General features: G+C 40.0%; 1 protein-coding gene across 1 annotated transcript in view; it reads right to left on the bottom strand.

The window, feature by feature from the left end:
• Nucleotides 1-765: 765 nt before the first annotated feature.
• Nucleotides 766-23,821, bottom strand: part of LOC121910761 (roundabout homolog 2-like) — an 82,150-nt gene continuing 59,094 nt past the window's right edge. The window contains exons 11-28 of the mRNA XM_042432072.1: nt 23,713-23,794; nt 23,429-23,594; nt 22,701-22,867; nt 22,489-22,610; nt 20,343-20,574; nt 15,072-15,196; nt 14,812-14,983; nt 13,459-13,635; nt 12,298-12,324; nt 12,079-12,118; nt 10,372-10,499; nt 9,429-9,701; nt 7,250-7,412; nt 6,603-6,869; nt 5,632-5,837; nt 3,036-3,197; nt 2,641-2,895; nt 766-2,243 (exon numbers count right to left, since the gene is read on the bottom strand). Coding sequence (XP_042288006.1) covers nt 2,242-2,243; nt 2,641-2,895; nt 3,036-3,197; nt 5,632-5,837; nt 6,603-6,869; nt 7,250-7,412; nt 9,429-9,701; nt 10,372-10,499; nt 12,079-12,118; nt 12,298-12,324; nt 13,459-13,635; nt 14,812-14,983; nt 15,072-15,196; nt 20,343-20,574; nt 22,489-22,610; nt 22,701-22,867; nt 23,429-23,594; nt 23,713-23,794 — 2,766 coding nt within the window. The 3' untranslated portion in view covers nt 766-2,241. The remainder of the gene's footprint in view (nt 2,244-2,640; nt 2,896-3,035; nt 3,198-5,631; nt 5,838-6,602; nt 6,870-7,249; nt 7,413-9,428; nt 9,702-10,371; nt 10,500-12,078; nt 12,119-12,297; nt 12,325-13,458; nt 13,636-14,811; nt 14,984-15,071; nt 15,197-20,342; nt 20,575-22,488; nt 22,611-22,700; nt 22,868-23,428; nt 23,595-23,712; nt 23,795-23,821) is intronic.

The following is a 23,821-nucleotide window of genomic DNA, read 5'->3' on the forward strand; positions in this document are numbered from 1 at the left end:
GGTCAGGACAAAATAATGTTTTTAAGACACCACTGAATATTTGCACAGTGAGGCAGTCAGCTCTTAGAAGGGATCCACCTAATATGTTAGACTGCACAACAGCAAATCAATGCATTCCCTTTACAATGTGACTATGTGGGGACATCTTTTAAATAAAGCAGACACATTTGTCAGTCATATGTAATGCTATTTGAATATTAAAGATTTCATAATCTGTTTTGGGGCTCAAGAAAGAGCAATTAAGTCAAACATAATCCCTCATTTAACTTCTCAGCACCTGTATCAGCCAGATTTTTAAATGAATGCTCATGTTGTCTTAGGCCCACATATTTCTGGCTGCTTTCTAATATTCATAATACTGATTTATATAATAGAATCCCTGGATGGTTTGATTAAAAGAGAGATTCAAGCACAGGTGACAATGTGTATATTTTACCTAATTATGCAATGAAAAAGTATTATATTATTTTATTCCATATTCTAGAGATTATGTCATAGATTAATAAACACTGAAACCAATTGTAAGTGGCTATAAATGGGATGTAAGTAAAAACCTTGATTAAAACATCGTCCAATATAAAAAATGTCTATATGAGATATACAGTGTGATATGATCTAAACTAGCTTGACAAATGTATCCAGGAACTTCAAAATTTCCAAAATAAACATTAGTGGGTAATATGCAACAGTGTTTCAGACTCAAAGGCACTGTGAGGAGAAATCTGGTTCATTTTCACATACACATTTTATTTTTGCATCAAAGAATTGAAAAACTGCCCTACTGTATGTGGCTGTGTTATTCCTGAGGGCAAACCAATCTGGCAGGTTAAGATTCTTCAAAGGGAGAGCCTTCACCAGAACGATGATCAGAACAAAACCGTCAAAACAACTGTAAATACATCGCATTGTGAATCTCATTGGCAGAAAATGCTAATTTGGCTGCATTTTAAAACTGAAAAAGGGTTTTCAAAAGATTCTCAAATTTGGCAGTCGTTCAAGTCTATACATCTTTGTAAGATGATAGTGTAAATCCATAACCATTCAACAGTGTAGTACAAATCTAGTAAAATTTCTTTGATGTTTAACATCACATATAGTTGTAACTAAACCCTGCATCTCATTTGTCTTCAGGTGACATCAGGACACTGTATACCATCCCAAAAAGGTAATGCATGGCTTGAGGCCTCCATTGACTCACTTCCATCTTCCCATTTCCCTTTACTGTCATACTGTCCTTTGAATATTGCACTATCATCATATCACTGTATGTAATTGGAAAAGAATTACCAAAACAAATATATATATATATATATATATTTTTATTAACATACTCTTTTTGGGAATGGCAGAGAAGTGACACATACTCTACCTATTTTCATGTGTCTTTGCTTTGGATATCACAACCAATGTGTTGCTTTGTTACCATAAAAAATGTTCTGGTAACCATTTGCTGAGAACCATTTTTAGTATAATGCATAATAGGATTCCCAGCAAGTAGTATGAAACACAGTTTGTTATTTTGGCATATTATTTCCAAGTATATACCTGTGTTTTTTCCTTGTAACTCTCAATATACGGGTATTTCTCAAAACAATTACAGCACAGCCAAGTATATATCTTCTGTTGAGGTTCTGTGTAACATAGACATCCCTCTTTGCCATAATGATTCTCCTCCTCAGCTTAGCTGACAATGGGTTTGTGCTTATTTTCACCAAAACGCTCTGTGCAAAGTACAACAATACAGTAGCTTCATCAAAATAAGCTAACAGTTTGAGCATCAATGAAAAATGATTCACAGTAATAAATCACAAAAGAGACAACATTAGGTTTGGCTTGCATAGCAAAGCAAAAGAAAGAGAAAAACATTAAAAAATATATTTACAAATTATGCAAGTCCATTTTCATTTTAATTAGTCATTTTGTCGTGGTTTTTCTTCTTCATCTCCTCTGTGTGAATTGTTGTACACCAAGTGACAGAAAATAGAAGCGGACATATAACATACTGTTTACTCTTTTGAAGAGGGGGATGAAAGTAACACTGTGAGACTGGTGTCTGTGTCTGTACATGACATTTACAGCTCTGCATTTTTATCTCGCACTTTGTTTCTTTGTCTTCATTCGGTCGCCTTTCCATATTCCAAACATCATACTGTGTCACTCGCAGAGAGAAAATCTCATAGCGCTTATAAACAAGGTGTCCTGGGACAGGCAGCAACTGCAGGGAATGATGCCTCACAAAGACTCTGAAAGAGAGGCAGGCAGACACAGCAAAACAACAATGTAAAATCTGGGTGGCATTGAATATCTGCATCTTCATTTTACAGTACCAGGATATATCTCAGTTTGGATACAAGCTAGAAACTGGTGGGATCAAATACTTTATCCAAAACTGTCATAGTAGACACACATACTGTAGTGATATGCTTTTGTTATTTCTGTGTTGTGACTGAAACATTATTCCAGTCTTTATGCTTCTTTTGGGGTGTAATCAGGGTAAATCAAAGAAAAAATATAAAATGGATTCATAAAAATTTAAAAGAAGTGTTAGTAAAACCTGCATATTATGGTTCTCTGCAGATGTATTAGGTTACATATGTGTAATGAACACTAAGACTCATCCTCATGGGGATAGACACTTACAGTGATCCCTTTTCTCTGTGCTGTTTGTGGGAGGATGCCCGTTGTGGGAGGGATCTGTGCCAGGTCTCTTGTGGGAACCCCTACTCAGGGTGGCCCTGTTGGATGTTGTTGTGCCGCTCCAGGAAGCCATATGCTGCCGCTCCAGCGTTGACACGGTCACCATGCACTCCTCAGAGGGGTCTGAGGCTGCAGCTGCCCATGAGCTGTGCATGCGGGAGCCCACGCTGTGCAGGGACTTCACGGCCGGTGCGTGGGCTGTTGGAGTGGATGGTAGATGAGGGTATTTGGCAAGCGATACAAATGAGGCATTATGATAGAAGCACTTCTCATGAAATTTACTATAGTAGAGGATTTTCTGATAAATAATGGCTGAGAGTCTAAGAGACTTAACTTACCATCTGTGTTGGTGTCTTTTCGTCTGGGTAGAGTCCCAACCTTGTCTGACTGTGGTTTGAGACCAGTCAACGGTGCCCTCTTGTGGCCAAGGCTATGTGTGCCCTGCGCACCATGATCTGCTGCGCCAGAGCTGCCTGAGCGACGTTGCTGGGAGCTTTTACCTACAATTGGCAGGAGAAAGAGAGTGATGAAGATAAAGATTTGGCTAAGTCTGCTTGAACAAGTAGTCTTTGGCTCACACATACTGTGACACACTCAAGTGTGATGTGGATGTACAAAGTAATCAGCCAGATGTGCCAGTTGCAGAAAAAGTAGAAATTGTGTTAAAATTGAAATCAACAACACCAAAAAAACAGATTAATTACCGGATTTTGTGTCAAACCCGTGTTACATACTATTCACATAGTCAACTAGTCAAAATGTGATGTCTTAAAACCAGGTGTAAAGGTGATTCACACAATGTTTCCATCAATCTGTATATTTGTGGAAATGAACAACTGTAACTGCCACAATTCCAATGTAATCAAAGCTCACACAAGCTGAACCATTGCTTGTGAATGTCCCCTAAATGGAGTTTCATTCAGGTGTTGTGAATGTATTGAATGAACAGTGTTACTGAATGCTTTAATCAGAGAGCCACACAATAATTTAAGCAATTTAAGCAATCAAATCTATGAAAATTCAAAACTGCGTATTCCATTCGATTACATGTTGAATTCAAATCAGGCATCATGGAGGTATTTATTAACTCAATGAAGTGTGCCTTTTAAAGCATTAAGCCGCAGTTCCAGTGTGGCACCCCCTGTGGAAATACTGCCTCCACGCTGGCTTTGTTCATGTTTTGATTCACTGGACTGAAGATATTTCCTCAATCTGCCTGAATGCGCTTCTAATACAAAGACAATATGTGACAGTTACACAAGAGATGATAAAATGTTTGCATTGCTAATGGTAGTAAATATTTTTAGTCACACTGACCTCTATTTTGCCCTACTGTGGGGTATTAAAAGTGTTGAAAATACATATTCTCAATACACAAGTCAATCTTTTAACCTATCAAACAATGGAGTCTAAAAATGGTATAATTCTGTCCCTGTGGGAGACGCCTTCAAGTTTCCCTCTAAAGATACTCTTTCAGACAGAACCCTATTTATAAATGCATCATATCTTAAATGTTAGACATGTGACTTTTCAGTAGAGCCCTACTTAAGTTTTTAAAATATTCTATGTTATGGTTTTGATGTCTATGCAAGATTAGCTTCAAGTAACGTTTAACAGGCTGTCGGAATATCTCTTTGACAAAGAATACTTAAAGTGACAAAAGGGTTTGCATGATTTGAATCTGAATAATTTTAATTTGTGAGCCCATAAAACTGTGTTACTTGATGTCATATATGGTTTCTACGTCACCTTTGAGTGTCAATCACTGATCCACTATGTAATATCCTATGTGTGTGGGTGTGCTTAATTAAATGGGCTATTGTGTGCCTTGGTCTTTGTTCTGTGCAGTGTGTCCATAGGTGATAGTTCAGCCAGCCAACAGACCGCACAGTGTTTTCTGCCTCAGTGGCCCAAACCCTATTCTATTGGCAGACAGAAGGTTGATATTGGACAATTCTGCAAAACCCCAGATTATGTTAAAAGGTGATGTTTTTGAACCTTCATTGTCATTGTTTGTTTTGTTTTTTTCTTTCCTTTTTTATTCCTACAATATCTGTGCAAGACAAACTACTGTTCAATAATTGGTTAGATTGTTGTCATGCCGCATTCAAACACACATCCATCCACCACCCTGATGTCCACATATTACTCTTTTGCTTGCTACATAGGGAACACACTTCTTCCTGCATTGGCACTGAACATTGTCACAGGATTAAATCATGTATTGCAAAATCTTCCAATATGAACGTAATTCCTTGGGATACTGGGCTGAGTAGCTGTAACCTGCATACAGGAGGGGAAAAACCTGGTTGTGCACTTTTTCTATCATCTGTCCACACCTGTTTTTACATACAGTACATGCATGTGAAATTTCTGATACAAACATATTTACTGTTGTGACATTCTCACATCTGTGTCTTTAGACATTCTGTATGTTGTTCTTAATGCTGTTAGTGATAATGATTATAATATATAATTGCATACAATTGATGAGGTGAAAACCATGTCTTTAGGCAGCCATGTTCTTAAACGTAGTGCCCCTCTGATGTCCTTTTAACAAACATAGCTATTATTTAAAAACATTATTATATTTTATTGAAAAATGTATTCTGTCATCTATAACATTTCTCATACTTTTCTTTTATACATTTCCGATTCATTTGTTTTATAGCTGAAATTGTTATTGACATATATTTATACATCATATATTTACACATGCCAATATTATCTAATTATGACATTATTATTTATCCATATTTATCTGTAGCTGCCCTGGCCTGATGTTGCCAAGTGTTTAATTATATTTTGTGCAGCAGAAATGATGTGATGAGGCCAGTTAATTATGAGCCTGCCTTCTTACTTTCAATGTCCTGGCGGTTTACTCATTTAAAAGCAATAACTTCAGTACAATTAGTTTTTACATGTCAAACATACCTGAGCTCTCAAGGTTATCCATGCTGTGACCAGGAGTATATTCAAAGCCACACAAATTCTTTGACACCACAGCGTATCTTTCATCCTCCTCATCCTCCTCATCTTCAGAGAGGAGTGTGGCTCCCAAATCAGAGCCCAGTGTACTAGACATGAAGTCCATTGGAGGGATGGGGGTGTTGGACACACTTGGACTGCTCTTCATGTGCCTAATTAATTGTGGGGAAATACTGCATATTAGGGATCAAAATATGTTTTTTTTTTAAAGCTAAGCAGGTCACTGAGGGGGGAGAGAGAGGGGAGAGAAAATTTTGCAAAACAGACTCTAGAATGCAGTATCAGTGCATATTCAAAAAGGCAGAGATGCAATGTGTGGAGACTATGAATGCCTGCAATGATTTCACTGATTACTTTCTCGGTGCTGGTGTGTGTTGCGTTAACACAATGGAGTTGTAATTGGACTGGATAAAGGATATCTGGATGGGCAGGGCTGTCACCAACATGCCTGTTATCTCCCCCACAGCTGTCCTCCATGATGGCTCACATCCCGCCATAGAGGAGATGCTTGCATAATTACCAACTCTATTTACTGATGTCAGAACAGCATGTTAGACTAAACCCAGTCATTACCCTCCAACACATGTTGCCACTGACTTGTCAAGTTTTCCAATGTTCCATCAAAGGTATAATCAATGGAGAGCTGTTTTTATCGCTCGCAAGGAACACGGACGGCAGCTTCGGGCTGACACATGTAAATACCAGCATTATAAGACGTTCAAATATTGGCCATTGATATGCAAACTATCAACAGAATAAAATGAATGAAATTACAGGTATCTATCCTACTACACAAAGCAAATGTATCTGAACAAAATTGTGATGCATACTCTCAGTATAAGACTTTCAAATTAAATTAACCAGAAAATCATGGAAGGAAGGTGGTCTCAACAATGCAGTTAAGTGGAGCTCCTTACCATGCCTGCTTGGCTACCTCATACTGGTAAGCTCTGGTCAGCTCATCCAAGTGGGCCTGCAAAATGGATTGCATTTCCTCATGGTGGGCAGAGCTGAGAGAGGAGGATGAGGGCTGGCCGAAAGGAGCTGCTGCCGCTGCTGCCGGCGAGGAGGATCTTCCCCTCAGGGGAGGAGTGGGACCTCTCTCTTCCTCTACCTCATTGTCCAAATTCTGGTGGCGGTAAGTCTGGACAGACATGGGTGGAGCCCAACTGTTGCTGTCATATCTGGCATGTGGACAAAATGTTTCTGTGTTAGTCATCACATTGCTGAACAGATGATTGCATATTTATGTTGAACCAATTTCATATAGCCACTAGTTTAAGATACTGTAAATCCGCTCTGATCCAAAATGGATTGTACAGCTAATAAAAAAATCGAGTTTTGTTAGTTTTTCTATATAAGGAAAATAGGCAGCTAGAGGTCTAAATTGCCATTGTTTGAAGGTCTTGTCCAAGCTCTCTGATGGTAAACACACATGCACTGGGCACAGGTGCAGGATAATGTGACCTCTGTGTTTCAATGTGTTTCTTTGCGTCAATGTGTTTTTGTGTTGGTGTGCGTCCGTTCCACGCGAAGAGATTGATGAGATATGAATGCATCTTACCCTCCTCCGTGGTTTTCCTGGGGGTAACGGTCAAGGTCAACCTCAGTACCAGGGAGAGGGTGCATAGGTGGTGGAGGCAGGGGCATGTTCGCCCAACATGTCCCATTTGATTTAGAGGTCTTTGTTCCACCCTTCACCTTCTTTTTCTTCCCCACCTTTGCACCTGGGGGTAGGCAAAGAAGGAAGGAAGTTTAGTCTTCTCTACACAATGCTAAGAATTCCCTGTACATACACACACACACACACACACACACACACACACACACACACACACACAAATATTATGCTATGCTTAATTCACACACAAACACACACATACAGAAGCTGCCTTGAAAGCTATCTTCTATCTTTCTCTGCTATCTGCACTTTTTCAAACCTGTCTCCCACCCAGTGTTCATTATTTCTCTTTTTTGTGTGCTGACAGCGAATTAGGACTTTTTCTAAATGTTGACATTTCTTAAAGAGGCATCAAAACCTGCGGCAAACCACTTTAAGTTGCTTCCATACAGCTTCCCCACTTGCTCTACTTTATCTCTGGTGAGCCTGACATTTAGCTGAGCGCACAGCCTATTGTGCAAAAGTATAAAAGTACAGACAGAAAATGCCTCCGTGACTATACTAAATGTATGAACACTGCATAAATAACTCGGAACACTGAAGGATTTTCCGCCATCGCTAATCAAGTTAACCCAAAGAAATGCGTCATGATTGTGTGACATTTCTGGGCTAGATAAGCTCCCAGGGTACAATTGTGATGAAGACAGAAGAGTAATTAAGAACATTATCCTAAGGGTCCATTTTCAGTGAATACAGTATGTAAATAAATTCCCTCCTTTCCACTCTGCTCTTTCCAAGGGTGCTGGAAGAAGGGGTTTAAGGGGCCATTGCCCACCCCCCCCAATTTACCCTCCTCCGACATTCTTTTTAAGTCACAAATCGCTGTATCCCAGCAAATGCCCCTATATTGCAACATTTACGGTAAAAAGACATTTCAATCATTCTCATCCACTCTAAGACATTAGGTCAAATAAAGCAAGCAAACATAAAATGGGAAGAATATTTTCTAAGTGAAATGATTGTTTCTTAATTGTATTTGCATGTGCAGGCAACCAGCCAGTCAACACACATGTTTTGAAAGTTCATGCAAATGAAATGAACTTGTTCATGTGAATATTCATATTCACTGGTTAATTCATGATATCACATTGAAATGACAGGTCCAAAGCATTTCCTTTTTTGAGTAAAGGTTTATTTAGGCTATTGTAGGCTGTGAATTAATGATTTTCACACCAGCATGGCATGTAGATAATTTGCAAAAGTGAAGCAGTAGGAAAGTAATGTTTTTTTTTTTTCTGGTTTATTGTTAAATATGGATTTGGGGCACGGCTGCTTACAACACAAGGGCAACATTAACATTCCTATTGCCTGCTTGCTACTTCTCAGCTGCAGAAGTGTTACTGTCCTGTAAACTCGTAGTTTCAAGTAGGTGTATCTGCAGACTTGCAGTAACTACACGACACACCCACTTTGCTATATGACACACCCGCTTGGTTAGGTTTAGGCATGAGCAGTGAGATGGTTAGGGTTTGGGTCAGGGGTCAGAGGGATGTGTCATGTTGCATGCCGTTACAGTGACAACATCAGGGGGTGTGTGTCGTGTAATAAAGTGGGTTTCATGTAGTAAAGCGGGTGTGTTGTGTAGGTCTGCAAGGCTGCAGATAGACCCTTCTCCTTAGGTTTTGGTAAATGAACAAAAAAATTTGTATCTAATCCCACAAGCACTTGTTAGCTGCTTTGTGTCTGAAATTATATCGCCACCCTGTGGTGCAAGCAAGCTATACTCACTCCGCAAAAGTTTAGTGAGAGCTACACACACACACGCGCACACACGCGCGCACACACACACACACTTTTTGTCCCCTGCATTTCTAAAATGAATCTGGCACCCCTGGCTCTTACCCTGGTTTAGCTTGCCAACTCCTTTGTAGTAAAACTATTGCTAAAAGAACTGCCTGTCATTTTAAATGTCACATTAAATGTTTTACTGCTGCAGTTCACAGAGATTGCAATACCAAAAATACATTTACATGAGTGCAAACATCACACACACACACACACACAAAAACCCAAGTATTTAGATCTATTAGATCTATCTTGCACATTTCATCATAGTTCGTACCACTGCCAGGGCATCTGTCAGTTAGCGAGTAGCCCAGGTTTGCCATTTCCTGCTGGGCTTGGAGAGAAGCCTTCCAGCGGGGATCTGGCCTGTCCACAGCCAGCTCATGGAAGCTGTTGGACTGGAGTATCTGAGTGGTGGCGTAGGGGGTGGGCTGACTGCCTCGCGCTGGGCTGTTGTAACCTGCCTTCCCCATGAAGTCAATACTGCTGTAGATGGCACCATCAGACAGCATGGTGCCCGTCTTCTCCACTGCAGCGGACGGTAAAACATCTGAGACAAAGGAGGAGGGTGACCAAGCAGGGAGGCAAAGGGAAAAGGGATCATGGAGAGATAAGTTGACATGAAGTTAACGATCTTTAAGGTCATTAACACTCCCTGCTGCTCTGGCACTCTGTATTAGTTAAATACAGGTCTCAAACGGACTTGATATAAATGAAAGTGATTATCTACAACCGTAATTAGCATGCAACACGCTGTGGGAGCCCGGTGGAGTGTTCACAAGAGGGATACTCAAACAGTGCTAACCTTCAGCTCTACTGTCTTGCACACATAAAGCCTGCAGCTCACCAAGGTTCCAATGAGCTTAGAAAACACGCAAACACACAAATACACAATGCAAAGCCTTATACTTGAACTATCGATCCCATACAACCTCACAAAATGCACAATGGCAGGGCATGAGAAAGAAAGTAAAACAGTAAAAGAAAAGTATATTCAAACACCACAAATTTAAGCCAAATATCAGGCTTGTCAAATCAAATTAGTAAAGTATAGCCCTCAAAGGCTCTTTTAATTTCTGTGTGTGTGTGTTTGTTTGTGTGTGCGTGCTTATGTGTGACATCCTGTCACTGTGCTTCCCAAAGGATGAACATCAAAACTGTCCAACCAGGCATTGCTAAAAGTGTATTTTTCATCACCCAGGCCTGTTTATGATTCTTACCTCCTCGGCCAAAGTTGCTGCCACCCTTTGGACTCCCTAAGCCCCCATTAGCTGGGAGGCTTGTGGAGGGCCAGGAGTCAGCCAACCAGGGGAGGCCTTGGTCACCCGATTTCAACAGCCCCGGACGGCTGCAAGAGGATGTTTGAAGAGAGACAAAGAGAAGAGAGGAAAGGTGAGAAAGACAGAGAAGCAGTGACATAGTTAAATATCCAACCTGCATCATAACACTCGTACTGCTCATTTTTTTCTTGCTGCATCAACAACAAATTGATGTGAAAACTCATTCAGCATATTCTTGCCTGTGGAGCAGCGCACAGGCGACAATAAACAACAGAGAGACATAAAATGGCAAGTCTATAAATCAGACTTCTGCCTCCCCCTTAACTCCACCACCCCTAACTCTCCCCGGAGAAACAAGGCAGGCCTAAATACACACTAAATCCACTTTAGAGCCTTAGCACAACAGAAATTTACATTTTAAATTGAGAATCATGGACAGCCTCTGGCAGAGCAGCTTCACTGCTGCACCGTCTCCATGGCAACAGAGACAGCAAAAGCCCATTAGGTGGTTTAGGAAAGCTACCGTGTCATTTTGTCTCAGTGAAATACAGCGGTCATGAATACAGGCTTTGACTTCAAAGTAGGGAAGTTGTGGGCGGCAATTCAGGAGGAAAAAAAGACAATTTACTACCACTTCGTATCAGCTGCTGTAAAAATGGCAAAACATCCACTTGCCTCATGCATCCTGTTCGCATATGTTTACTTAATGTGCTACCACACAGTGAATTTTCCACTATGCCTGATTCACCAAATGCCAAGGGAATTGTTCACAGCTGACTTGGTGATGGCTCAAAGGTGTTCAAACAATTACGTCAATAATTTCCATTTTAGAATACACAAGCATATACATACATTTACATACATTTACTTAGAAACAAACGCCAACACCAATACAATGACACATGTGTATAAACACACAAAATAGCTCGGCAAGAAATTGTTTATTTTTAGTTCATTATTTGCAACATTTGTTCTGGCTCTGGGCTTATCTGCTTGCTTAGGTGTGACAAAAAGGAAAGAGGGAACAGGGAGGAATAAAAAAGAAGAGGGGCCTTCATTCTTTTCTTTTCTGCAAAGCAAATTTGCCTCTTTCTCTTGTTGTTTCAGGACAATTTGATGCCCAGTGGATACAAGGGCAGGCTTCATTTTGGGCATTTTAAGCAGGCAGGAAATGCTCATGGTCGCCGAGTGGAGTGTCAAGGTCCAGCACTTTGTTGTTCCATCCCCACATACGACCCATCATTGTGTACTGTATGCCAAGCTTTTGAAACAGCACATTCATCACCTCTCCCCTCCTCCCACGACCTCTCACTCTGCCAGCAACCTTAGATGAACTGAGAGAGAGCCAGTAAATACAACAGCGGCCCACCTGCATTAATTGGTAGCACTCACTTCAAAGGAGTGATTAATGATTTCATCAAGTATACATTAGTGCAAATCACACACTGATATGAGGAAGCAGGGGGAATATTAGAACATGTATGCAAATTCTATTCATCATGAAAGAACTCCTTATTTTAGGTATTATAATGAGCTCTTGTCATTGAGAAGGCACACTGAGCATTGCGCTGTGTGGTACTGAAATGTCAGTGGGAAAGCTCTAGTTGTAGGTTTCTTCTTTTTTTATAAGTTAATTTAAATTCTCACCTTCCATTTCTGATCAGACCTCTGTCTCTTTGGAATGTAACTTGTAGAGGAAAGAGAGAGGACAGAGAAAAAAAAAGAAGAATCACATTGCAATCATTTTGTCTGAAAATATGCAGTACCACCATCAATTTAAAAGAATGATATATTACCGCTGTCAAGAATGAAGGCAGCTAAATTACTGTGATATTTTAATATATAATGCACAATGTAAAGGCATACCTGCACGAGTAAAGGTGAAGGACTGAACTGCAATTTAAAAAGACAGGGAGAGTGGTCATATTAAAAGGCAAATAACATGTCTTAAATCATAAGTACATCATCATCAACATCTCCATCATGAAATCATGGCCAGGTGTGAAAATATGGATCGGGTCCTTTCATCTTTGCTTTGTTTGTTCATCTGTCACTGGTGGCATGTCGGCACGGAGCAGATTTTAATGAAACTTGGGGGATGATGCATCTAACCGCTGCATTTCAGCATGTTCTGAATTACACTGATTGCCCTTAGGGATAATGTTCAAATGAAGGTGACACATTTGACCCATTTTTCCCTGAGGAACCTTCATCATTTTACTTATTTATATTCCAAAATACAAAATTGGTGCATGGCTGTTGACTTAAAGAAGAGAAAGGAAAAAGAGGTTTATTCTGAAATAATATTATTTGACAAATGTGACACCTCAAAGCAAAAGTAATTCATATTGCAATCAAATATTTGATGAAGTTAGTGGTTAACTTTGTCATGTAAAGTAAAATAAAAGATATTTAAAAAGAAATCTCAGAATATTTAAGATTCTTAACCATCCCTGTAAAAAATTGCAATATTTTTTCTTAAATGGAAATTTGATGTTTTGGAATTAAATTCCTCAATTTATTTTGAGAGAAAGGATCAGAGCAGCAGCACTCAATCATGTAAATCCCCATTGAATTAGGAAATCACTGCGGTCTCTCCCCAAGTCACCACAATGAAAGCTGCAATACACATTATGATAATGGCACACAGCTATATGCTTGACTCACAGAGGGATAAAAGAATATTTCATACCTAAACCTAGACGTGCCTCGTGTTAATGTGCAAACAACACCAGCCATGGTCTGATAATGGAAGGGGATGTTAAATTACTTATCTCGCATGAATGTATTAGAGTGTTGAGGTACGGTGCTGATGGAACTCAGCACAGTTGATGCACATCAGTGCACAGTGAATTAAAGTAAATAGGGCCTATTTCCATCTGTGCTGAATATATTTCCTTTGTTCTGTATTTTAGCCAGCTCAAATGGAGTCACATCTGTGCTGACATCAGTTTTCATTGGAGAGAGAGACCTACTGTGCTTTGAGATTCTATGTTGATGCAGAACCATGTAAATTGATTTTTTTACCTGCATAGTTGCTGAGTCCCTTCCTCTTTTTTCTCCTCCAGTACAGCCAGGCACTGAAGCCCATGAGGACAATCCAGCAGGCACCTCCCAAACCAGCAATGAAGGCTGGCTGCTTCACCACGTCTGAGATGCTATTGTTGCCTTCCGATCCCGTCATTACGTCCCTTAGTTCTGCACCTGGGGGCCCCACACACAAATACACATACACAAGAAAAGAAACATATGAATGGTTGAATGTAAATTTAAACACACGTGAACGAACAAATTATTATATTTCAATAGGCTCTGTATTTAAATCATTTTGAATAAAGATGAAATAAAGCCAAATCTTGTTTCCTTTCTGGCTCTCAAGTTACAACCAAACATATAAATGAAGCAAATGAAGAACAAAGAAATGTACAAGAAATGTAAATAAATATCTGACAAAAGATGACAATGTGAATTAAAAAAACACATTCCCAATATTATTTGTCTAGTTTAGTTAAATCACCAGGCAACTATTTAAAGAAAAAAAAATCAACAACAGTAGAGGATCTATTGTTCAGGCCAAAATATACACTTTAAAAATAAAATCAAGTCAGCGGGGAACATGAATCAAACATCAAGACACATGGGTCACAGGAATCGCCAAAATATGAGACCATGAATAAATGAAAACAAAACAAAAAAAAACAACACACAGGCAACTGTGTAAAAGCAAAAAAACAGCATCAGTGCATCCAATATGTAGGCAGAGTTAATCAATTCAGCAGTGCACTTATCAACTTGAGCTGCAAGACACGAGATTGACAGAGCAGCTCTGACAGAGTTTGATTTTCTGTTGCAGTTACTGTGCTGTGAAATTAGATTCACAGTCTCCAGCAGGAAACCCCCTCCCATCATTAAGCTTCAGTCCACGGGCCTGTGTTTCCCTCTCTCTGTGCGTTAAGGGTGTTATTATCAGTCAAAAGTCACAGATGAAGAGCATCTGGCCTGGGCTCCAATATTGATTCTGGGCTTATATACTCTGAGCATCCTTTAGCTATTTGATAAGATGTGATAGGCTGATAAGCTCCTACAAAAACACTGTCTACTTTGTTAGCACCAGCTGCCCACATATTGAAGAGGATTATTGATATGGCTAACAGTACTTGGCACAGTGTTACCAGACACTACACTTAATGAACTGCTATTGATTTCTCAGTAGACGTCTGTGTTGTAAAGCGCAATCTTCTTTCTTCAAGTGCGATAAATTGATAAATCATTTTTCCAGACCCCCCCCCCCCCAGTCTGTGATGGAGACCTTGGTGCCCCATTATGAGGTCATTTTATTTGACTTCACGTTTGGTGTATGTGTGTGTGTGAGTGGATTACCCAAGATGATGAGCTGGGGTTTGCTCTTGACCCCCACCCCTGCGCTGGTGCCTGCAGCTACCTCCACACGGTACTGCACTCCAGCCTGCAGACCCCCGACAACCACTGAACGGATGGTTGCATCCACAGACTTATTGACATGAAACCGAGTTTCGTTGGCCAAACACCAGATCTGACAAAGACAGACACGCCAGACAGAATTCATTGTAATGCCGCACAGTATATTACGAAAGTGCATCAGGTACAGGGCTTGAGTCTACCTTGTACTCCTGGATGATGCCGTTCTGTTGGTCTGAGGGGGGAGGGTCCCATGACACGCTGATGGACGTGCTGTTATGGCTCCCTACTGTCAACACCGACACTTGCTGCGGAGGCGCACTGGGTGCTGATGGTTGGTCGTGGGGGGTGTGAAAATATTAAAGAAACAAAGGAAATACAAGAAAAATAGAATAAAATGAATGAAATAGAATAAATTGTTTTGACCAGAAAAAGGAGTGTCTCCAGTTTTTTTTTTTATCATGTTACAGAGGGATTTGTCTCACCCACTACCTCAATTCATATTCACACAGCAGGTATTTTCTAAGCCAGCGTGGCAGATGGCACTTCATCTCAATTTCATATCTTAATGGTAAGTTTTTTGTATAACTGGGAGGCACTGAGACCTAAAAAATGCATAATTTTTCCATGATATTGACTTTAATATTTCCTTACTTTACTGGCATCCTCAATTATACACACTATGCATTTGAGGTCCAAATTGTGCTTTACTAATTGCACAAATAATAACCATTCCAAGCAGACCAGCAAGTCTTTATACTGTATGAGTCCTCTGCCAAGAAACTCACATCACTTCCATAATGGATTACCACCATTACAACTACATATAAATGCTTCTAAAGTAGCTGCATTCAATTTTGCATATCTTATCTGAATGAAAATGGTAAATGTCCATTTACTACAATGAGCATTTGGAGATTGTTTGTTGACAGAAATGTGGTGCTATGCCTCACGGTGCCAAATTCAAGCTCCCTCCCTAATGCGTCATTTCTTAAATGTACCAGCCTGACCTGCATGGACAGATCATAGATTTAAAGAGACTGCAGGCAGTAGGAGGCATACACCATGTCTATGCAACTGAGCAAACCATCATCTCTCACTGGATGGACCACACAACAGCTCTGGGCACATAGTTCCCCACTATTCTCATTAAAACCATCATTATGTTCTGACTGAGTGGATGAAATAACTACTTTGAACCCAATTAAGGAGCTGCAAAATAATAATGCTATCTGCAGTGGATCCATGTAAGCAAGGCATTCATATCCACAGCAGTGCGGAGAAGCTGAAGCAGGTGGGCCATGACGGGATTGTCTTGTTTGCCACCTGGTCAGACAGCAACATGGTTACTGTGACTTGAATTCTCCAGATGGGCTTGGTTCTGTAAATGGCTGGAGAGAAATGCAATGAACATGTCTCACTGAGGCAAAAGCAAGCAAGGCTTGTATGATGTGAGTAATAAAGCCAGGCCCTCCTAAGAGTAAAAGTGTCTATGCCGGTCCTGAAACTGACTTCTGCCTTCTTTTTTTTTTTTTTTGAGTTGGAAAGATGAAGCAAACCTCCCTTTATGATGTTACTTGTGTTCAAAAGAGATGCTCTAAGCAGGTAAGACATGTCGGCACAATATTTGACAGTCTGGCAGTACAAAGGAATTAAATCTGCCGTATGAGATGCATTCTTTTTTTATTACATTTAACAAATTGACTCAACCCAGTTTGTGGATATCTATATTCAGCCATTTAGACTCTATTGACTTTCTGAAGCAATTACTATTGAACCAACTTTTCACAAATGTACTGTCACAATGTTGTGATGACTCAACTGTTCAGAGAGCAAATCACTTATTTAATGACAGGCTAACCCAATATAAAACTCAAGAAATGATCCTACACTCATGATATATTTAAGTTGAGGTTCCATTTGGCATAAACACACATGACCCCAACTCTATGTTCAAAACAACCACTAACCAGAAAAAATGCAGGTAGACTGTAGTGGAAGGAAGTCGGTCGTTTAAATCATTTGGATCACTATTCAACATTCTTAAAAAACAAGACTCTTCCTGTGTGGTTCTTTGGTTCAGCATTTTTACAGCAATCCATTGTGTTTTTAGTGATAAATTCACAAAATTAAATCATAAAGTGTATTAAGGAAAAAACTAACAAACTTAATAAACAGACTTTATAAAACTTAAGCCAGGAATCGTTTATCACTTATCTTTTTGATCTGATTTTCAGAAAGAAAAAAGTACATGGGCTCAAAGCTGTTTGATAGCCAAGCTGCAATATCCACATGTTGGTGTTTTGCACTAGCACATGAGCACATGAACACAGAACAATAGCTATGGTTAACACTGAAATTGGTTTATTAGAGGACTGCGCATCTGGATTGTCACCACAATCCTTAGGCTTTGATCAAAAGCTGTCTATCTACTGTTCTTTTTAAAAATATATTTGCAACAAAAAGAGGCAGTAGAAAACTTACATTCATCTGTGGTTGCATTGCATTTAAGTGATAATTTCGAATTTTCTTTGTTCCATCTGTCAAACATTGCTGTGCGACATCCTGAATACGGTTCGAGCAAGAAAGAATGAAATGTGCAAGACTGTATACATATGCTTGCTGCCACATACAGTTCCCACAAGGCATCAGTAAACAGTCAGCTGCATAATTTAGCCTCAGTATAGAATATCAGCAACCACATATTGTATGTGGAAAAGAGTGGGATGAAAAATAATAAAATAAAAGGGCAGCAAAATGGGAGAAGCGACTGACAGAAATCTTGCCAAGCATAGTGACCAGTTGACCATGTTGATCACCAGAATATGCATCCAGTTTTACCTAGTTCTTCACATCACTACCATGCATAAAATATATAAATATAACTATATATGGATGATTTGGGGTTAGCTACTGTGAGTGCACTTTGTATGAGCAAGCAAGCCACAGTTTGCTGCTTCAGCAGACTGATGAGACTTGCCCTGTCAGTTAAAGTTTTACATTAGGAGAAGAACGGAACCATTACGGGTAGTTCTGCAATTTCCGTATGTACGAGAGCAATCCCTGAGGATGAATAATGACTTCAGTACCAGTAATGACTCAGGGTAACATTACAATAAATGATCACAACAGCATAAAAGGTCAAAGAGCATGTTCTTAGTAATGTGACTAATACTGATTTCAAGACTGATGAACACAGCAGCTAGAAAATAGAACTTTAAAGCAATTAATGCTCCTGATGTCTGTGGGAATGTGTGTATTTGCACTCACAACTGTGCAATTAAACAAAAGGCTCTTAAGCTGCTTAATGTCCTGCTATACACAAGTGGTAAACATAACCTGTTATGCTAATGAGGCCATCAATTAAGCTAATTAATGCATGAATTAGCAAACATCTCTATGTTAACATACCTGTCCCCATATAACACATGTATAATGTAAAATAAGCTCTATCTGGTAGGGTCAGAGAGTTCTGTTCTACACCGGATGGCCTTATCTTTTTTCTTCACTGCCCCTCCTGCCCCAGTCTCATAATAGCAGTATATCCTCATAATAACAACTACTGCTGCTTGGGACTTATCATAGCATTTCATTTGATTTGCCATAGGTTGAAAGCCTGAGGATCCTGTGGATGACAATGATGACGGTGACGTTACAGAACCTACAGTATATACCACATTGCTCTCACAGACAACTCACTGAATGCTAGGAGAACCATTAATCTTGATACACAATTTCTCCCTGGCTATAGTGAGAGACATCATCTGTTTTGACCTCCGAGACCCCTTAGATGCCCTCTGCTAGGCTTTCACAAAGGCAGTGACACATTCCCTATCTGCCTTTGATGAATAACGAGTGTTTTCCCTCATAATTCTGCAGTGCATCATATTTCCTGCTCTAGAGTATTGGTGGATCAAGCCAATTTTTCCTGTACCATGATGCCTTTTTTCCAGGATCCCAAGAAACTAGAGCCTCTACCCTAGACTGCAAAGACCTCCAGTTACCCTGTGTGGCCATTTTAATTGGGCTCCAGCGAAGCGAATTTCTCTTTCTCCACCAGTTGTATTCCCTGTTCATATCCTCCTACTGGGAAGAAGATGCAGCACTGTGATCCTCTCATATATCCCTCTCATGCTGTGGGTTGAAGTTTTCTTTTATATTAATGGCCTCATCATGACTTGCTCTCAGTACACAGTCCAGCTTATGCGGCACCTGACCAGGGTAGGGTCTATAATAAACTACATAAAGAGGTCCTTGCCCTCCTCACCTAGCCAGCAGGCATTGTACCTGGATGTGGAGAGGCCAGTCTTGTTTTCCACACTATACAACAGCTAACACAACATTTTTGAATCAAGCATTAAAGTTTATTCTTGACCTTTGACATACTATAGTAGTCTGACAAAACAATCCCAACCCAAGGGCCATTGACTTGATCAGTGGGTGGACTTTGCTCAGTTGTTATGGAAATTGATCTGTTATGATCATCATCCATAGCGCACTTCTCAGAATAAGCTAGTAAGGAGACCATTGAGTTGGGATTGTCAAATTAATATTTCCAAGGTCAAGAATGAACTATCAAACTTAATTCATAGGCTGAGAAGTGCTAAGAATGATAAAATCATAAATCAACAGATCCAACTCCATGAATCTTTAAGCAAAATCCATCTGCTCATAGATTTTTGATATGGGTAAAAGCTCCGGACAAAGCTAGTGAGTAGACTATGAGTTATAATTGTGAGAACTTTTAATGTGGTTTACATTACATTTTTGAGAGCCTGTAAAAGAGGTGTTGATTCAACTATTGTTCATTTTTAAGGTTACAAATTTGCATTAAATTATATTGAAAGTTGTATATTTTACAAATAAAAAATCTGCAACAAATGGTATTATTTTACATTAATTTGTGTCACAAACAGTTGACTCAAGAAGAACCAGTAGCCGATCAATTGAGCTACCAGACAGGAGGACAAGGAGAGGACCAAGCATTCTTATCACCAATAAAACTCTGAGTGTGTGTGTCTATGTGTGCATTAGTGAAGCAGGGATCATATCATGCAGGTCTGGTATTGGTGTGTGACGGAGACATGGTAGCAGGGGTCCGCAGAGGAGCAGTGAGAGATTTGAGCTTATGTCAAAGGAGACAGTTTCTGCCCTCCCCTTCTGCCCACCAACCCACAGAGGCCCAGGCTTGTCACAGACCCCCACTGCGCTGTCTGGGAGACCTGTTTTCACACACAGGGGACGTGGCACTGCAGCAGTATGCGTGCATGGGTGGGTGTACTTAAAATGCCATTATCCATTACTATCTAGACAGGAAGCTATTACTGGAGGCAGCTAAATATAAAAGTAGGTAGAATCATTTACACAAATGCATCTGCTCATGCGTAAGATACTGAATCTTACATCATTCTTGCAGCATAAAGTAGGCTGAGAAATTGATTTTCATCAGAAATGTGCACTCATTTGTCGCTTACCTTCCTCCATGGTGCGTGCTGTCATGGACTCACTGTCTGCACCCTGGAACTCATTGAAGTATGGCCGCACTTTAATCTCATACACAATGCCTTTCTTCAGACCAGAGAGCGTCATGTCTCTCTCTGAGGCGACCTTCAAGTCCTGTATCTGCCATGGCCCTGGGGAAGGTAGCCCTGATGTCTGCCGATACAGAACGCGGTAACCTTGAATAAACTGGGATGGATTCTCTACCTGAGAAAAGAGGAGAAGAGAGTGGGATGAATGCATACTGCACAGTAATGATGTGGGAGGTGTCATACATCTGTGTGTAAACTGCTTTGGAGCATTCAGTTTGTGCCCTCTGTCAGTGACAATGCACGCTTAGTTAATCATATGGTTTAATTAGCAGCAGAGAAGCAAGAGGCCACATGGAGAGAGTTGTTGTGAATATGTCACAGCTGAACAGTACGCCTGGGTCAGAGAACCTCAGCACAGTTTGAACTCAAAATACTGGATCAAAAAAAAAGTCAGAATTTTTTTTCATTTCTTTTTTTCCCCCCAGTTTTGCTGGTATATTTCAGGGGAAGAGTAAAATATGTGACAGGTAGAACTCATAGTAATGGCTTGTGAACAAGGGCAGAAGCAAGAAAAGGCTTTTACAAGTGATATAAAGCAGCTGTTTATTATCAGACAAGTCCAAATATATTAGGATTGATCTCTTCTTTCTCTCTCTCTCTCTCTCTCTCTTTGTAGTCTCATTCTGCATGACATTAATAAAATGATTTGTGAATCTAAAAGCCTTATAAACAGAGGTGCACCTCCAGCCACTTTTTGTTCTGCTATGTTTCTTGAAATAGAATTTATGTGGCTGAAGCAATAAATCAAAATACAGTATGCTCATCTATGTTCACCCTCCACTTGTCTTAGAGGACAAAATTAATCAAGACCTACTGTAATGTACTTACTGCATACTTTTATTGCCATTCAATGTGATTAAATGCAATCTTGTTTTATTCTCAAATCATATCTGCCTTGTCATTATCATAAAGTTCAATTCCACATACAATAGCTATGCCAAGTTATACCAAGTTGCTGTAACACATGATGCAACAAACATATATCTTACAAATACAATTGCAGAGTCACAGATACTTTACTATATATGTGTACATCAGTCATTAGTCTAGTCATTAGTCTGTCACACAAATCCTGTTTTTCAGTATTGTTCTGATACAGAAACTTTGCAGATCTGTGATCTTTGATAAAAGGATAAGATTTGAGATCAAGATGAAGTCTAGAATAAGGGTTACTATTACAATTAGGCAACTAGGCAAGTGACACTTAGTTGAGCATCTCTGTTTTGTCATCTGACATTTAGCTGAGTATCAAACTGTCCAATTAAAATTTACTGAAATATTTAATCCAAAATGGGAAATGTACATCTGTGCAACTGTCCCCACAGGACATACAGCGGGACACAAAGACAAAGACAACAGTGCACATAAACCCCTTTAATACAGAAACTTCTGTTTGACATTGGGTAATGAATGAATGTTCTTCTCGCCAATGGAGCCAGGTAAATAAATAATGTGCACATACCCCTTCAGATCAACCACAGACACAGGTTTATCCTGTCACTGTGTCAGTCTGAAAACAGCATTAGAGCACATGGTTGTCATACTGACAAGCATGAAATAGCAGACTAGTGTAAGCACATCGTAGGTGTGTCATTAACCTACAGCAGCAGACAGAAGGGACACCTTGCCAACAGACAGAAATAACATTTCACAGATAAAAGGCTGACTGCAAACTGCCTCCAGAAGTGACACATGTATGTATTTGTCCTGGACAGACACATTAGTCTTGATCCCTGCATCGTCTTAAACTATTCTAAATTGAAGAAGCGTCAGCTGTTCAGACTATGAATGTGTAGCCTTTCCCACAATGTTTACTCTGTGTGTGTGTGTGTGTGTGTGTGTGTGTGTGTGTGTGTGTGTGTGTGTGTGTGTGTGTGTGTGAACTAATCTCAAACACTGTGACATGCCAAGTATAAAGTTCTAAAACAAGCTTAGACAAAATTTGTTTTGTTCCTCTGAAGGTAATGGTAACACAACTGCTATAAACCACAGTAAAACACAATATTTTTCAAATGTTATGAGTACTCACAGTCCATGTGACCTGCACTGAAGTGGAACTAAGGACTACGGGGTTATGCATGCTGACCACCACATCTCCTAACTCCTTCTGCACGCGACGGTGGTCCACTCCCTGTGCTGTGGGACTAATGTCTGGGAGAGAGAAAGAAGGGCAGGCATGTAGAGTGAAATAGTGATGCTTATCAGTAAGAATCCATTACAATCCATTGTTTTTTTCTGTACCTTGTGTCCGGACAGGCTCAGACATGGGGCTGGGGTCCCCGAGCCCTTGAGCATTGACTGCCCTGATGATGAACAGGTAGACAGTATTGGGTCGTAGGTCCTTGACTGTGAACTCGGTGGTCTTCACATGGTCTGCCACTGTCTGCCAGCTGTTGCTCACTGACTGACTGTAGAGAGAGCATGAAAACATGTAATTAGATAGGAGGAATCTCAATCATTGCTGTATAAGAAATCTGTAGTTTATTTGGAGCTACAATGGTGGGCAATGCTCCTAGAGACTGGGAGCAAAAATCACATGTCACACAGTAATGACATGCTATGCTCTCTGAAATCTTTTGAGATTCTTCCTGTCATCATAATTAAAGAGTAATCAGAGCAACAATGATGGAACATCCTACGCTTTTGTAGTCCTTTCTATTAGTCAATGATTTAGTAAGGAGAGAAAAAAGCAAATTCTCATGTGCCAATCATATTCTGCTTGATGTGAGCCTTTATTTGCCAAACCATTCAAATATTTAAATACCAGAAACAAATGTCATTCTTGTAAAATACAGTAAAATATAAATATAAATATAAATATAAATATAAATATAAATATAAATATAAATATAAATATAAATATAAATGTTCTGGCTTGCTTGAATGCCCACAGAAACCCCCACATCTGTTACTGCCATGAAAGTTCGGGGTCACTAAATGTAGCTTGAGGCCATAGGTCACAGACATACCCAAAGGCCTCAATGACATAGGAGGACACTGGGGAACCCGCCTCTGGCCCCAGTTCCCATGACAACGAGATACTGCTCTTGGTAACATCAGTGACCTCTGGCTTGGAGGGCGGCCCTGGGAGGGCCGTCACATTGTGAGACATGAAGTCTACGAGATCAGTGGCGTCTGACAAAAGAAATGTAAAGAGACAAAAATGAATGACTGCAAAAGCAAAGCAGCATTATGCTTTGTGTGAATATTGTGGTGTTCATTTTTCATATTAATTGTTTCTACTGAAGCAGACCTCTGACATCCAAGTAGGCACTCCATGAGGTTTCTCCACTGGAGCTGGTAGCAACACAGGTGTACAACCCCGAGTCAGACATCTATGGAAGACAGATTATATTATCATA

Source organism: Thunnus maccoyii, chromosome 13, assembly GCF_910596095.1.
Source record: "Thunnus maccoyii chromosome 13, fThuMac1.1, whole genome shotgun sequence".
NCBI lineage: Eukaryota > Metazoa > Chordata > Actinopteri > Scombriformes > Scombridae > Thunnus > Thunnus maccoyii.